Source organism: Pelecanus crispus, chromosome 6 (assembly GCF_030463565.1).
Source record: "Pelecanus crispus isolate bPelCri1 chromosome 6, bPelCri1.pri, whole genome shotgun sequence".
Lineage (NCBI taxonomy): Eukaryota > Metazoa > Chordata > Aves > Pelecaniformes > Pelecanidae > Pelecanus > Pelecanus crispus.
The window spans coordinates 68,963,668-68,979,092 of record NC_134648.1 but is presented as its reverse complement, the minus strand read 5'-3'; the positions used below and the strand labels follow the sequence as shown (position 1 = coordinate 68,979,092).

Sequence of the window (15,425 nt, the reverse complement as noted above, 5' to 3'; positions counted from 1 at the left end):
TTGTTCTTCTGATACTTAGAAACCTCTTCTAATAACCATTCCACATTTACTAACGGCCCTCTTAAGCCTTCTTGTTTCTGTGCCAACTTAAACTGAAATGTCCTTAGGCTGAAATGGTTATTTTCTCCTTACTAAATACATTCATTTGTGCACTTCTAGAGGTTAGTTTTGTCCTTTTCAGCCTTTGTTTGATTAGGCTAAATAAAGCAATCATCTGTACATGTACCATTTTTCGACTCTTACTGATGGGCAGTGCTTTTATGTTTTCCAATTTAGATTGGTCTTGGCCACAGGTAACACTAATATGCTAATACACATTTTTAACAATAATGTACTATGTAAATGGAGTTTCCTCAGTGCCTTGCACTACAGTAGTGACACTCTTCAGCCTTTATTGGAATGTCAGGTAGGCAGGTGTTTTTTTTTTTTTAAAAGTCTTTCCACATTTGTGGCTAATAGTTATCCTTTGGATAACTTGTACATTCATAAGTTTTTTTTTTCTTCTCCTTTTTCCTTTTCTGCTCTCTGATAGCAGAAGTTCTTGAACATGTAGTTTATGCGTTCTTGATCTACCCCTTCTTACTGTGAAGTTTCCTATCTAGAACTTCAGCTGCCCAGTTACTGCGCTCTTCGATGTTCATGTCGCACAGTTATGTGTGAACTGCCAAATGTGTTAGCGTGTTCCACTTCCCCTAAGAGCTGTTAATAAAAATCATCAGTCTGAGGATTTATTCTTCAGAAACTAGCCTGGAAGCCTTCCTTTAGCCCCATTATCTTGTTTTCTTTATAAATGTCAGAGAACAGGGCTGGAAAACACTTGGAAGGGTCCATCATATTCCTCCATAGCAGGCTGAATGAGAACCATCACACTTGCTTGTCAGATTTATCTCCATTGCTGTCATTTTTTGAGGAACACAAGTGTGTGCTTATTTTAGTGCTTTACTTGTCGTGGCTATTGCTTTGTTTGTAATCTTCTCTTTAGCTGATTCTCTTACCATAAAATTATCGTACTGACTCAATTTTATCCATGTCATGAAATATTGTCTTGCTTAACATTGTATCGAATGCTTTATTAAAATTCATATAATCATATAATTCATATTTAGACTGGTCATTAGGAAGCATTTCCTTACCAAGAGGGTGGTCAAACACTGGAACAGGCTTCCTAGAGAGCTGGTTGATGCCCCAAGCCTGTCAGTGTTTAAGAGGCATTTGGACAACGCCCTTAACAACAGGCTTTCACTTTTGGTCAGCCCTGAACTGGTCAGGCAGTTGGGTTAGGTGATCGTTGCGTCCCTTCCAGCTGAAATAGTCTACTCTATACATAATGATTTCCAAATCATTCTAATGCATAAATTACTGTTTCTTAATTTATTTTGTTCAGGCATACCGTTTAGCCTGGTGCAACTTTATGTTTAGATGGAGGAGTTAGATCCATGAAGCATGTATCTAAGCAACAACTGTACCTGTTCTGTGATAACCTGCCTTTCTCTCTCTTCCTCTGCTAACTCTGGGGAGACTTGGAAGATAGGAATTTTGCATTGAGGTAACAACTGTGGTTACGATTTTTTTTTTCCCCCCCTCCCTCAGGAGTCTCTTGTGCCTACTCCATTGCCAACACCCCAGGCCACTCCACCACAAACACCACCTTCAGAAAAAGAATTGCCTCCAGTCAAAACTCCAGAGTCTTCTCTATCTCTTACAGAAATGAGTGGGGATGTTCGTGAACATGAAAAAATTAAAGAAACAGGTAGTGAAAATAATAATTGAAGTTTAGAAGTAGCAAATATGCTTTAATCTACTGCCTTTAATTTTATTCTTCAAAGACACGTTATCTCTTAGGGTAAATATCCTTGAGGCTATAATTCAAGTGGGAACTCATGTAGTACAAAAATGATGGGCTAATTCATATAAAAAGCAAACATACTCTGTTAACAGTTCTATTTTCAAACTTAATGCACATTTTTAAGGTCTGTGTGATTTCTACCCCTCCCAGCCCCTCCACACTTTTTCACATCAGAAAAATAGCCGTCTTCTGCTCCTTCCTGTGTTTCTAATGTTAATTAAGCTGAATTTACATTCTCCAAGTAAAGCAGCTTAGTTTTTAAAAAGCAGAGCAATCTCCCTTATTAAAGGAATAAGCAATTGAGGTTTTATTCTAGCTCCTTCAGATGCCAACACTGTACTTAAAAGAAACTAGTCTTAATCTAGTCTTGTCTCCATAACTATCAAAAAGTGTGACAAACATTACAAGGGCTTAGTGCAACTGACTGGCTTGCTGTCTGAGATTTACTTCCTGCTTTCCTTTCTGATCTGAAATTTGGCTTCACACGTGCAGGAGTTGAGATTCCAGCTGCCACTAGTCATGTTGGCACACCTGTGGTTACCCCTGTCAATACGCCTCCTAGAACAACCACACCAAGCCCTCCTGCCTCAGAATGGCTCTCTGAAGCTGCAAAAATGGAAAGTCCAAAGCCTCCAAACCCATGGGATGATGCAGAACTTCCTCTGGAAGAAGAGAAACCCAGTCCTTTAACTGAAGAATCATTCCGTCCCAAGGCTGTGTGAGTTGAACAGCCTGCACAGTTTTCTTATTTCTTAAAAAAATGAATGTATTATTTCTACATATATCCTCAAAGTCAGTAGAGGAATTATTAATGTGTGTATCAGGAGGCATTGAGATAAGCCAGTATTCTTTTTCTGAATTGCTTGACTTATATTTTGGAGAAAAATGTGAAATCGGGACCTTTCTCAGAGTTTATTGGTCCTTATTCATTGTCCTGCTGAACATTGTACTTAGTAAACTGGTACTGTTACACCTGCCAGTAATAAATGTAGCGACAATGAAATATTGTAGTATTAGCATTTTATTTTTTCTGTTACCTCAATGGGAATACACATGGTAGTTTTTAGTTATAACCAGAAATTCATTAATAATGTTATTTAACCATGTTGAATCTTGGACTGTTCTGTAAAATGCTGTGCTCTCTCATTTGAAAAAATACTTGCAACTTAATTTCTTTTCAGTATTGATTTAAGACTTTAGTCTATATTGTTCAATGCCTTTTGTTGTATTCACAATGCATATTCTTATATTTCAGTGAGATGTCAGTGGCTAATGATGAGGAACCAGAGGCCTTGATTTTACCATCTCAGCAGTCGTTAGCAAGGCCCTTGGAGTTGCTTCCTTGCAATCCACGGGTTCCATCCCCTGTGCCTACAGTTAGTTCTGGGCAGTCCACACAGGAAAGCAGCCTTACCCTCACAGAAACAGAAACAGAAACTGCAGACAGACCCATCTCAGAAGGAGAGGTACTCTTCAGCTATGGACAGATGCTGGCTGCAAGAGGTAACTAACTAGACAAATGTGTGGAAATTAGAATTTGGGTGGGTTGTGGGTTTTTTTTTTTTTTTTTCTTCTTTCTAAAATTCTCTTTCAGTCTACTGAAGTTACATTTCATACATTTTCTGATAAAATTGCAAGCATTAACCTGCTCTTTAACTTCCAGTTTATGGTTTTGGATTTAAGAAACCTCATTGCTCTTTTTCTTGTTTCTGAACAAAATGCTTCTGCTTACTAATGAAAAAAGATTAAATTTGCTCTTTTGTCATAAAATCATTGGGACTGTCTTGCACAAGTACCATGTGGTATGAAGTACTAAGTTTTTGTTGAAAGCAAAATATGAGTGATTTTCTTGGAAGCTGAAAATATGTCTTTATAATACACATCCGGTAGTAGGAATTTCCAACTTTACTAAAGCACTGTGTTGCAATTATTAAAGAATGTGGCCTTGGCTTTCTTTCATATAACTTACATGGTTTTTAGTATTTGTAACTTGAAATATTTTTCAGCATTAGCAGAAGGAGGACTGTCTCTTCCAAACCTCGCCGAGAGCTTAACGAGTACTTTACGAGATGCCAATGAAATGGTAAGGAAACGGCGTTAGTGTGGTATTCTACCCTGAGCATGTTGAAAATTGGATGTGCTTTAAGCATTTTCACTTATAAACTTTTTAAATTTACGCTTTTAAACTGTATACTTACAAAGAATGCTAGAATTTCAGAGCTCCAAAGAAATAAAACACATTATACAAACTAATTTATATTAAAAAAAAAAAGTTGAATGATTTTTATACTTCTGTAGGTGACAGATAGCTAATATACATTTTAATTTCTTCATTAGTTTTATTTTTAAGACATCTCAAACAGAATAGAACATTGTTATGCTCTGAGCTGTTTCAGCTTTGAGCCATCTTTTAATTGCTTGTGTGCTTAAATTATTAAAGTAGGTTAGCTGAGGCTGGAGTTAGTAAAAGCTGCTTAAAACTTCAGTATAGTTTCTTGTCTGAAGTCTGCTTTGGTCCATTGTCCTGAAAGCCTCCCAAGTCAAGGTATTCTCCATTCCCTTTCTCTTTTAACACTTTTTCTCAAATGCCTGAACTTTCCCTCTCTGACTTTGTGTAGTGCCTCTTGGTAGGACATAGCTGTCACATAAATGATAGTATCAGGTAGAGTAATACTATGCTTAAACCAAACTGTTTTCTTTATGAAAGAATAAAAATATCGATAGTGAAATTGTAATAGTATTGGTTGGCTGGGACCTCTAGAGGGATTTCTAAAATCTTCCTGGACTGCCTCCACAGTGCTGTATGGCTCTTCTGGAAGATATCCAGATGGTTGAAATCTGCTATGAGGATGAAGATCTGCAATCATCAGAGCCCTGTTAATGTTTTGTAGAAAGCCTTCTCTTACTTTCTGTTGGTCAGGTGCTCTGAAGTAGACCCTGCCCACAACCTCCCCAGTGTTCCTTTCCCCTCTCATCCTGACTCAGACCATCAGTAGGCACATGGAAGTCTGTGAATTCAAGGAATGATTTGACCTGGGATTGAAAATTGGCTGAACTACTGGGCTAAAAGGATTGTGGTCAGTGGCACAAAGTCCACGTGGAGACCAGTCACTAGTGGTGTATGCCAGGGGTCAATACTAGCACCAGTGCTGTTTAATGTATTCAGTAATGACCTAGGTGATGGGACAGACTGCATCATCAGCAAGTTTGCAGATGATGCAAAACTGGTTGATACACCAGAGGGTTGTGCCATCATTCAGAGGGACCTCACTGGGCTGGAGAAATGGGCTGACAGGAATCTTAGTAAGTTCAACAAGGGGAAATGCCATGTCCTGCACCCAAGGAGGAGCAACTCCATGCACCAGTACATGCTGGGGGCTGACCAGCTGGAAAGCAGCATTGCAGAGAAGAACCTGGGGATCCTGGTGGACAAGCTGAATGTGCACGAGCAATATGCCCTTGTGGCAAAGAAGGCCACCATCATCCTTTGCTGCATTGGGAAGAACATTGCCAGCAGGTCAAGGGAAGTGGTCCTTCCCCTTTAATCAGTAATGGTTGAGATAACATTTGGAGTATTGTGCCCAGTTACGGGCTCTCCAGTACAAGATAGGTAAGGATTTACTGGAGTGAGGATTTACTGGCTACAAAAATTATTAAGGGATTGGTGCATCTGTCATATGAGGAAAGACTGAGAGAACTTGGATCGTTTAGCCTGGAGAAGAGAAGGCTCAGGGGTGGATCTTACCAATGTGCGTAAATACTTGGTGGGAAGAAGTAAGGAAGACAGAGCCAGACTCTTCTGAGTGGTGCCCAGTGAAAAGACAGGAAGTAGTGGACACAGCTTGAAATTCAGGAAATTCCATTTAAACATAAGAAATGTTTTTACTGTGGGTGTGGGCAAACACTGGAAGAGGTGCTGCCTTGTGCAGTCGGGTTGGACTAGACAATCTCCAGAGGTCCCTTCCAACCTCAATAATGCAAAGTTTAAATGTCCTAGAGTAGGAGTCCTCTTTTCTTCTCCCTGCATATCCTTCACAAACATTTCTGCCCATACATGGCCATACGTCACCTGTGCATACTTTCCCGTCTAATATCCATGATTTCATTCATGTCATAGTTGTGAGACTGTGCCCTGAACTTGCAGATCTTTCTGTCTGTTGTCCAGACTTTGCCATCTGAGTGTATAGGCACTTGAGGAGAATGCCCTCCCTCTTGATCAAGATTGTAAAAGTTCTCTTCATCAGGTTAGAAAGCTGGCTTGCTAAGATGTTCTTCCCTCTTTTTGTCAGCTTGATCGTAACTCCTTCCAATAGTCCTCCATCCTCAACCTAGGCTCTCTGGCTGAGGAAGTGAAATCCTTGCTGGTGAGAGCAGCTTTGCAGCCAGATCGTTGCTAGCAACCAGTATGTGTGAGGATTTAACTGTTTGCTGAACTGTGAAGGCCTAAAGGACCTTGTTCTTCTCTAAGTATTGCGGTCTTATGTATCAGATAAAGATTGTGCATGTCTGTGGGTAAAAGGAGAAAACAGTGCATCAGTTTGCTTATTTTTAAATGCCTAGATCTTTATGACACAAGTTCTCAATGTGGAAACTGTAACAACTTCCTTTATAAAAGAAAAAAGCTTAATTGTGAACTAAAGTAAGAATGAGTCAAGTTCCTACAAAAACCAGGTTTTGGATCATATATTATGTGGTTTTTGTTTCTTTATTTTAGGATTATGATCCTCCCAGTGAAGGGCAAGTGGTGAGAAGACTGGATAAAGGCTATCGCAGGGACCCTGTTCTGACTCTTTTAGCCAAATTAAATCAAGCACCTGTTGCTGCACAAGAAGGAATGTATCATTTGGAGGTAACTTACAGTCCTTTTCCTTCCAATATAGTAGTTTTGAAGTGATACTTTCTTACTCAAACGTAGATAAAGTATTTCAAGCTTATCCTTCCTGTGGGCTATAGAACAGGTTCATACACTTCATTCCCCGCTGGAAGTGATTCTACTTCTGTTGGCTATGTTCTCATGTAAAACGTTTTAAAAACACTGATGGTTAAGTGTTGTTATGAACAAGTTAGCTGTACATAATATCACATGTACCTAGTTTTCAAGGTGTGTATGGGACTGTTCCAGTGTACCAGATTTGTCCTGTCATTTTGAGCACCAGGAAATTTTTCTGTCACTTCAGCAATATAGGTGGTATGTTTAGCAGTACAAGTTCACTGCACTTGACAGCCATATGGGTGTTTTAGAGAGGTATGAAGAGTAACCCAGCAAATGTTTACATGCACTTTTGCACATGCTGTTGATACTGATCTTGGAAGAAAACCTCAAAATACTTATATTCAGTTGGTAGAAAAACCAGACTAACAGAAAAATATAACTATCTGCATCACAAAGGACAACAGTAATTTTTTGTCACACATTTAAGTATTTTCTATGTGGAAAATAGTTTGGACTGGGCATCTGTTCTAACTGACATAGCTGGAGGAATGTTTAAAGGAAGTGAACTGTGAATACTGCAATATGGTTCATGAACACCTTTATTTATGGCAGATCTTGCTTTTTGTGATTTTGTTGATGCATATGCAGTTTCTTCCTTCTGTCTTGGTCAGTTTAGTCTAAATAATTACTGACTTCACTCACCTCCTTAACTGTGCCTTTGTCTGTCTTTATTTTGCTTAATGAGCTCTGGTGGATGGACTTAGTGAAAAGCTTTCTACAGTGTCAGCTCTGAGTCTGACTAATTGCAGTGACATTTTCTCATCAGCACTGCCAATTACAAATGGATCTCTAATTTGCTTTTCCTTCCCATAGTCACAGACCATTCAGTCTGTCCATACAAGACACTAATAAACGCCACCCCCCACCCCAGCCCAGATTCTGGCAAGGTGTGTGCAAGCGTACCTTCTCGTTTATAAGAGAAAGAATATTCTCCTAGGTGTTGCTAGTATCACCTTAGGATGATACTGTGCACATGTGTTTGTGTATTCAATCTGTTTTCCTGCCTAGAAGCAAGCTGTTTTTTCTCTGCAGCTTTGAAAGTCAGAATCCAGAGAAACATCCCTAGTTTTAAATGCCATCCAAACCTACTTAAAAGTTGAACTTTTTATCTGACATTTTATACCACAGAGAGTCAATAGCTTTTAGATGCTTCCAATGCCACAAGGTCAGGCAGTCAGCAATGGCTATATGTGTGGCTATTAAAGACTTCGTGTGCTAAAAATGTAACTTAGGTTCTGATTGTGTCAGGATACCACTAAGAAAATAAGTGATGTTCTTTGGCTGTAAGTGATTCTTTTCTGTCCAGTACTGATAAATGTAGATCTTGCTTTCAAACCCCGTTAGATGATATCTCTTCAGTTTCAGTTTTCTTTATTCAATGCTAATAGTATAGACTGAAGTTTATGTATGCTCTAAGGGTTAATGTAATTAGATAACAATGCCTCATTTTGGATGAAATGCATTGCAGTTTTTTATACTTGCTGTTCTGCTGTTGCTGTTCTATGTAGGATTCTGATGACAGTCTTGGGGAGCTCAGTGAAGGTCAAAGACCAAGGCTGACCAGAGCAGCAGAGAGAATCCTAATGGGACATTCAATTTATATGGACCACCCAACTGCTCGGGCTTCTGAGAACAGACCTCACCAGGGTTTCCGTTCTCCTTCGCCAGGGCAGCTTGCCCAAATTGGAGGTACAATTAGACTGTTACTTCTTCTCTGTGATATTTATGTGGATACTGAGTTTTTTCTATAACAGTATCTAAAATAATTTCAGAGAGTGTGTTCAAAATCCAATGTTAAAAATCTACAGGCAATTGCTGCAATGAAATGATTAGCATTCCTATTCTGAGAGCTGGGTTTAATTCAAGCTGTGTCTTCACTCTCCTTTGTGTGTAATATTCTACAGTTTGAACAAAAATCGTGCCAAGTACCCACTTGCCTATAGCAAAATTGATTGTCAAGTATGTATTTTATTCTTTTAAGTGAAATTCAGTTCTCAAAAACACTTAGTTTGATCATTCTTGAAGTTGGTTTCCATAGGACAGGTATTAAGACCAGCAGTTCAAGCTACTTCTCTCTCTCCCCTTACACAGCACTCCTCCTCATTGTGTTTATCACTCCATCAAGGTGATGCTGCCGTGTCTCATAATTGGTAATATATTTTAGCTTCATATGTTCCCATAACAATATGGAAACTCTTCTTTTCCCATGGGTAGCTGAGGCGCACACATAATGGCTTGTACAAAGTAGTGCTGGAATATGTTGCTGTGGTAAAGCAGGGTAATAAATTTATTTATTTTCAGTTGAAACTAGTGCTGTAACTATTGGCCCATCCTTCTTCTCTCGTATTTTTTTATCCCAGTTCCTCTATTGTTATCTGAAAATGTACGTCTCTACTTGCTTAATTAAACTGCTGCAAGCTTGTAGAAACTTAGTTTTGTTGTGTGGTTTTAAATATGATTAAACTAAACTGAAATAATTAGTAAGCTGTTACAACACAAATGTGGTTGCACTGGTTCATCTAAGTTGTGTAAACTAAAGGGATCAAACAGGTGTTTTTCTGTTGTTTTAGTTTTCACATTTATGAATTTGACAAGAGAAGCATATCTCACATTATCAGTCCTTGACCAGTAAGAAGTGGAATGAAATTGAATGTGTTCAAAATGTGGCAAAAATTATCTTGGAGAAATAAGGGTATTTGTTTAGTTTTGAACTGGTTATACTGAGAGTAAGCTTTTAAGGTAGCTGTTACCTAACGTTTTGGACCAGCTACACCACTGTCAGCCTTGAAAATACATTCTGGTATTTCTGTATTATTTATATATATAAATGTATTACATGCATTATATATATATCAAACTTTTACTTGAAAGCAGTGGTTCAACAAGGCTCAGTGCCGGGTCCTTCACTTGGGTCACAACAACCCTGTGCAACGCTACAGCTTTGGGGAAGAGTGGTTGGGAAGCTGCCCGGCTGAAAAGGACCTGGGGGTGTTGGTTGACAGCCGGCTGAACATGAGCCAGCAGTGTGCCCAGGTGGCCAAGGCAGCCAACAGCATCCTGGCTTGTGTCAGGGACAGTGTGGCCAGCAGGAGCAGGGAGGTGACTGTGCCCCTGTACTCGGCGCTGGTGAGGCCGCACCTGGAATGCTGTGTTCAGGTTTGGGCCCCTCACTATGGGAAAGACATTGGGGTGCTGGAGCATGTTCAGAGAAGGGAAACGAAGCTGGTGAAGGGTCTGGAGCACAGGGCTGGTGGGGAGCGGCTGAGGGAACTGGGGGTGTTCAGCCTGGAGAAGAGGAGGCTGAGGGGAGACCTTATGGCTCTCTACAACTACCTGAAAGGAGGTTGTAGTGAGGTGGGTGTTGGTCTCTTCTCCCAAGTAACTAGCGATAGGATGAGAGGAAACTGCCTCAAGTTGCATCAGGGGAGGTTTAGATTGGATATTAGGAAAGATTTCTTCACGGAAAGGGTTATCAAGCATTGGAACAGGCTGCTGAGGGAAGTGGTTGAGTTGCCATCCCTGGAGGTATTTAAACTATGTGTAGACGTGGCACTTAGGGACACGGTTTAGTGGTGGAGTTGGCAGTGTTAGGTTTGTGGTTGGACTCAATGGTCTTCAAGGTCTTTTCCAACCTGGACGATTCTATGATTCTATAAATGTTGTTTGGAGATTTGTTACGTTAGGCTTCCTGGCAAGGGACTAGGTGATGCTGCTATCCCTTTCTCCAAGTCACTTGTTTAACACTGTGTTGTTAGAGTATAGTCAACATTAAGAACACTGATGTAGGAAAAAATTAGTGACCTAGATCAATCTGCTCTAAGTCTCTGATAGTGCTCAGGACCATAGAGTTGGAAGATGCAAGTTAATGGGAGGACCTGTCTACTAGGGATATTTCCTTCTTACCCAGACTGTCCATAGCTGTATATGGCATAACATGTTTGTATCTCCTCTATATCTATTTTTTAAATTTATTTAATTTAATTTAGGATTCCCTTTGTCCTGTAAATATCTAGCACTTTTGAAAACCAGCTCTTGCATGTGATAATAACCTAGAAGCAGTGTTTCTCTAGTAATTTTTTATGCTTATCTCTCTAAATCTTGTAATATTGTTTCTGTTGTAGTAGGTTTTTTTTAGAAGAGGCAAGTGCCCTGGATTAACTACCATAGGGGAATGCGCTGTGCTTTTACACAATCTGCAATAATCCCCAGACTGAGTTTTGTTGCATTCTAATGATGTTTAATTTAGCTTCCCTCCCTCCACACCTCTGAAGACACAGCACAGTATTCATTAATATTGCTAAGGAAACAACATTGTATAAAAGCTAGGATCTACTTTCAAGACAAGGGTTTTTTCCTATCAGGGAGGAACAGAAAATCTTGTTTCCAAGTCCCTTTGATAGCAAAGTCAACACTGAATAGGAAACAATCTGTTCTGGGTTGCACAGGGTGGGGATTGGAGCGCGGAAGGAATGATCTGTGATCGCTTCCACTTTTCTTCCAAATCTTTTGTATCCATCCACTGGTATGTGAAATTGCTTGTTCTTCAGTCTATTGCAGGTCAGGACTAAGAAGTATTTCCTGATAGCCACAACAATTACAATGCAGGTCCATCATTTCGTTTGATATTTTTAGGGGTAAAATTAAATAATTGTTACACCAATGGGTGTGAAAGTTCATATATTTCATGGTGTGTATCTCTGTACATATAACCTTGCAGTGGATACATCAGTTTCTCTGTCAGACTGAGTCACTCGCAGATGCATCTGTAAGAATTTGGTGGATTGTGTGTCTATGGGTATCTTCAGTTTTGTGACCAGTTTTTAATTGTATTATGGAAACATGATGTCTATTTGTAGGATGGAGCAGGTGTTGCTTATGTAGGTATATAACAGCATCCTGATGATCAGTCTTTCATTAATAAATCCTTGTTTTCAGTGCTTAAAGTCATGGATATAAAAACCAACATGCAAATGAAATGTGGCACATACAGTCTTAAAGTGAACAATAATTACAGTTAATTAAGCAATGATTATAGTTAATTAGGCTTAAAATTCATTCTTTGGCTCTGTATGATAGCAGAAGGCTAAAGTTAGTTCGTGAGCTGTCAGTACATTTTTCATAAAGATGCTTTACACACTTGCAGGCTGCAAAAGCATGATAAATGCTGGATTATATAGCAGGTTATCCCTTTAGAAAGACTATATACAGGTTTCTTTTCATTCACACAACAGTGAAACGTTTTCATGAAGAAGCCTTCTCAATCTCTTCCCAATATGTGTGATAAAGCTCATTAAGCATATAATGGTATGATGAACTATAAAGCTTTGAAGCTATCACAAACGCTTGCTTTGTTAGAAATCTACAGATGATAAAACTGATTTATGTTTTTCAATTTCTACAGACTTGTATTTCTTATTTCTTTTTTCCCCCACAAGAACAATTTAAGGGTTATACAATGAGCCATGTAAAGAGGAAATAATTCTCTTTAATGTTGCATGTCCCATTGTTGAATCTTGAAAGGCTCTACATTGTGCCACATGAGTTGACCGGGAGATTATTGCTCCAGCTCATCAAGGAATTTTTTTCTCTTTATTTTTCTCTCTCAGCAGAAATCCTTGGAGACGCAGATACAAGTCGTGGTCCGATGCTTATGGCTGAACTGGAATCGCAACCAGTTTCAAATCCTGTTCAGCAAGCAGCCCAACCAAGCTGCAGACTGACATCTCTCTCAGAGGATCTGTCCCAGGTAAACTCAAAGGATCTTTTCTATGGCTAGTCAGAAAGTGCAAAATGAAACTTAGGTAAATAAGTTTTCTTGTTTTGCTGTGGTGACTGACATCACAGAACTGGTGCATTTGAAGTGACACATTCAGCTGAGAAACTGAAGTCAAAAGTACATGTGTGTAATAAAAATGATTGTATTTACTGTGATGGAATCCTTACAGTATGCTTTCTGTTAGGCTCATACCTTCTCTTTTACCTTTTCTGCACTTTCTCACAACTTCACTGGTCTCACAGGATGTAATACTCAGTTCAGATGGGGAATTCCAATGTTTTAGGGGCACAGTGCTTCAAATACAGAAGAATAACATGATGGATATATGGGAGAGGAAGCAACAGTAGAGGTTTGGCCTCAGCAGTTGTAACCCACTGATTCATCATTTCAGGAGCTTCAGTTGTCCTTGCAGGGGCAGAGTTGGAAAGGCAGTAATCATGATGTGCCTTGGAATATTTGAAGGTAGAGGAAGAGCCTATTGATCTCTGCTTGAAACCTATAGAGTTAATCCATTGCTACTTTATTAGTATGTGCTGTTACCTAGAGATGATGGTTTACTCACTAACTAAAGATAAATTCAAATATCGAGTGGCAAAAGCTAAAAACGGGGTCACAGATTGCTCCTTAATATGTTAAGCCTCACAGTGTGTTTGAAAGTAATAATATACTTACCATGGTTGCTATGTTCCTGGATGCATTCTGATGTTCTATATTAAAGATAGCCTGAAGTATCTTATATTGACCTGTCTTTGGTTTTATGTTTTTGAGCCTTGATGTGTATCATGCCATTGGTGTCTGAGCAGTTCTTAAACGTGTCATCTGAAGTGATGTGTTGCATCTTCAAAGAGGATTTTAAATGTTATACCTCTTTCACTTTGAGATCACCGGAACTTACTATTTCTTGGAACGTTTATTCACAGGCAAGACTAGATTCTGTTAAACCGCTGTGTCTGTTGGGGTGAAGCTCATGTCCTTGTTATTGTTTCACCAGCCAAAAGTAAAAGGGACAGAGAGGGTAAAACATGTTTCCTCCTTTTAGCACCATTAGCTGTGATAAAGAACTCAGTGATACCTGCATTTCATGCTCTGGAGAATTAGCTGATGGGGTTAGGATTGATTTTTTGTTTGCCTGAGTACAGGCAAATGATAATGTACCATGTGTGAGATTACCCATGTACATAGTCTTACCTATGCAAGAAATGTAAGGTGATCTGACATAGTGTCTTTCATAGAAAATATACAGATATTTATGCATTATGTTATCTCTAGAAACTTCTTATTGCATCTGAACTCTTAGTGTGGGGTTTTTTGCCTGCTGTCATATAAAACTCAGCCTCCCTCCAAACCAACCAAACAACCCCCTGAACTTTGTGTGTGTGGTTTTGTTTGATTTGTTTTTTTTCCCCCAAACAAGATGATCTCTTCCTGTACGTGGGTGTTCCTGACATAAGACTCTAAATCACTGTTTCTCATGGACTAAATTATTTTTATTTTCTATGATGTGACCGTGCCTATAAGCAATAACCACTGTAAATGTCTGTCCAGGATGTCGCAAAGCCACGCTCCATAAGATCCTCTACTAGATCCATACATCCTTCTCCAAAGGAAAAAAAAAAAAAAAAAAAAAATCCATGTACCAGATGATTTGAAAGCTTGTTTTGACAGTATCTATCTACCATGTAACAATGATGAACCTTTCCCTTAGTTTCAATTAGGGATGGCATCTGTATTCAGATCTACGGCTAGATCTGCTTTGTCACCTGCCTGTGACAGATTTTCTGGTAACATAATATCAGCTAAGAGAGCAGGAGATACTCAGGCTTTCAGAGTGATTCATTCTATGCAATGTTTAAGGCGATAATCACTTTAAACTTCTTAAAAGATTTCCTCCCAAGTTAGTCACTGACTCTCCCATCAGTTGTTTCACATCTTGCTTTTCATCTCTAGGCAGTGTTTGCCTTCATTGAAATGAAACTCTATCAGCTACGTATAAAGCAAGAAGGCGAATCTATTTACGAGCAAAACTAGGCTTTTCATGGTGTTTGCTGAGAGACCTGAGAAAATACACTGTATTTCAGATGGTGTCCAGCTGGGCCTTGGGTTTGGTAGAGCTTTGTTCTGATTTAACTGGGAACAATCCTCCTGGATGTTAGGGTTTGTTATGGCAGAGCTTGTGTGGTTTCTGTAATCTGGTCTGAACAGGATCCTTGTTTCCATGAGATGTGGAGCTGCCTTATACATACCACTTGTTTGCTCCCTGGCACTGGTGTGTAGACCAGATTTTGACCAACAGGAAGAGCGTTGTCGTTTCATATAGGGCAGGAGCAAATGCCTTTTAGTCATGAAGAGTGAAGTATGTGTGGTCACTCACTCCAAAACAAATGGCTGAAGTCATACAGGAATTTTCTTATCTACCCAAATTCCTTGGCTGCTCCTCCATTTCTGGCATTGGCTTTTTTGGAGATTTATATATGCTTTTAGCCACTGTTAGACAGAATGCCAGACTAAATGCAACTTCGGTTTGACCCCTTCTGTCCATTCTTGTGCAACGATACAGGAATTGACTGTTATTTGTGGCCACCTTGCCCCTGTACTCTGTGCTCTTAAGAAGCAAGAGAATGACTAGGAGGAAGCTGGGCTCTTCTGATTCTAATAAATAATTTTGATCATGGGAGGGACATGAACGTTGAAGTCATATTTGTGTGGCTAAACATTTCAAAGACGGTAAATCTAAAGCATTTGAAGTCCCAAATGCATTGTTAAAATCTTAGAAAATCAGTTAGTTGCAAAATATGTTCATACTGTTCTTA

The 15,425-nt window shown here is 39.3% G+C and overlaps 1 protein-coding gene across 1 annotated transcript in view; it reads left to right on the top strand.

Annotated features, from left to right (window-relative positions):
- The window catches only part of KIAA0586 (KIAA0586 ortholog), a 76,830-nt gene that overhangs the window by 34,738 nt on the left and 26,667 nt on the right, over positions 1 to 15,425 (top strand). The window contains exons 23-29 of the mRNA XM_075711804.1: positions 1,591 to 1,750; positions 2,339 to 2,564; positions 3,102 to 3,349; positions 3,853 to 3,929; positions 6,561 to 6,695; positions 8,348 to 8,528; positions 12,446 to 12,585. Of these exons, the coding sequence (XP_075567919.1) occupies positions 1,591 to 1,750; positions 2,339 to 2,564; positions 3,102 to 3,349; positions 3,853 to 3,929; positions 6,561 to 6,695; positions 8,348 to 8,528; positions 12,446 to 12,585 (1,167 nt within the window). The remainder of the gene's footprint in view (positions 1 to 1,590; positions 1,751 to 2,338; positions 2,565 to 3,101; positions 3,350 to 3,852; positions 3,930 to 6,560; positions 6,696 to 8,347; positions 8,529 to 12,445; positions 12,586 to 15,425) is intronic.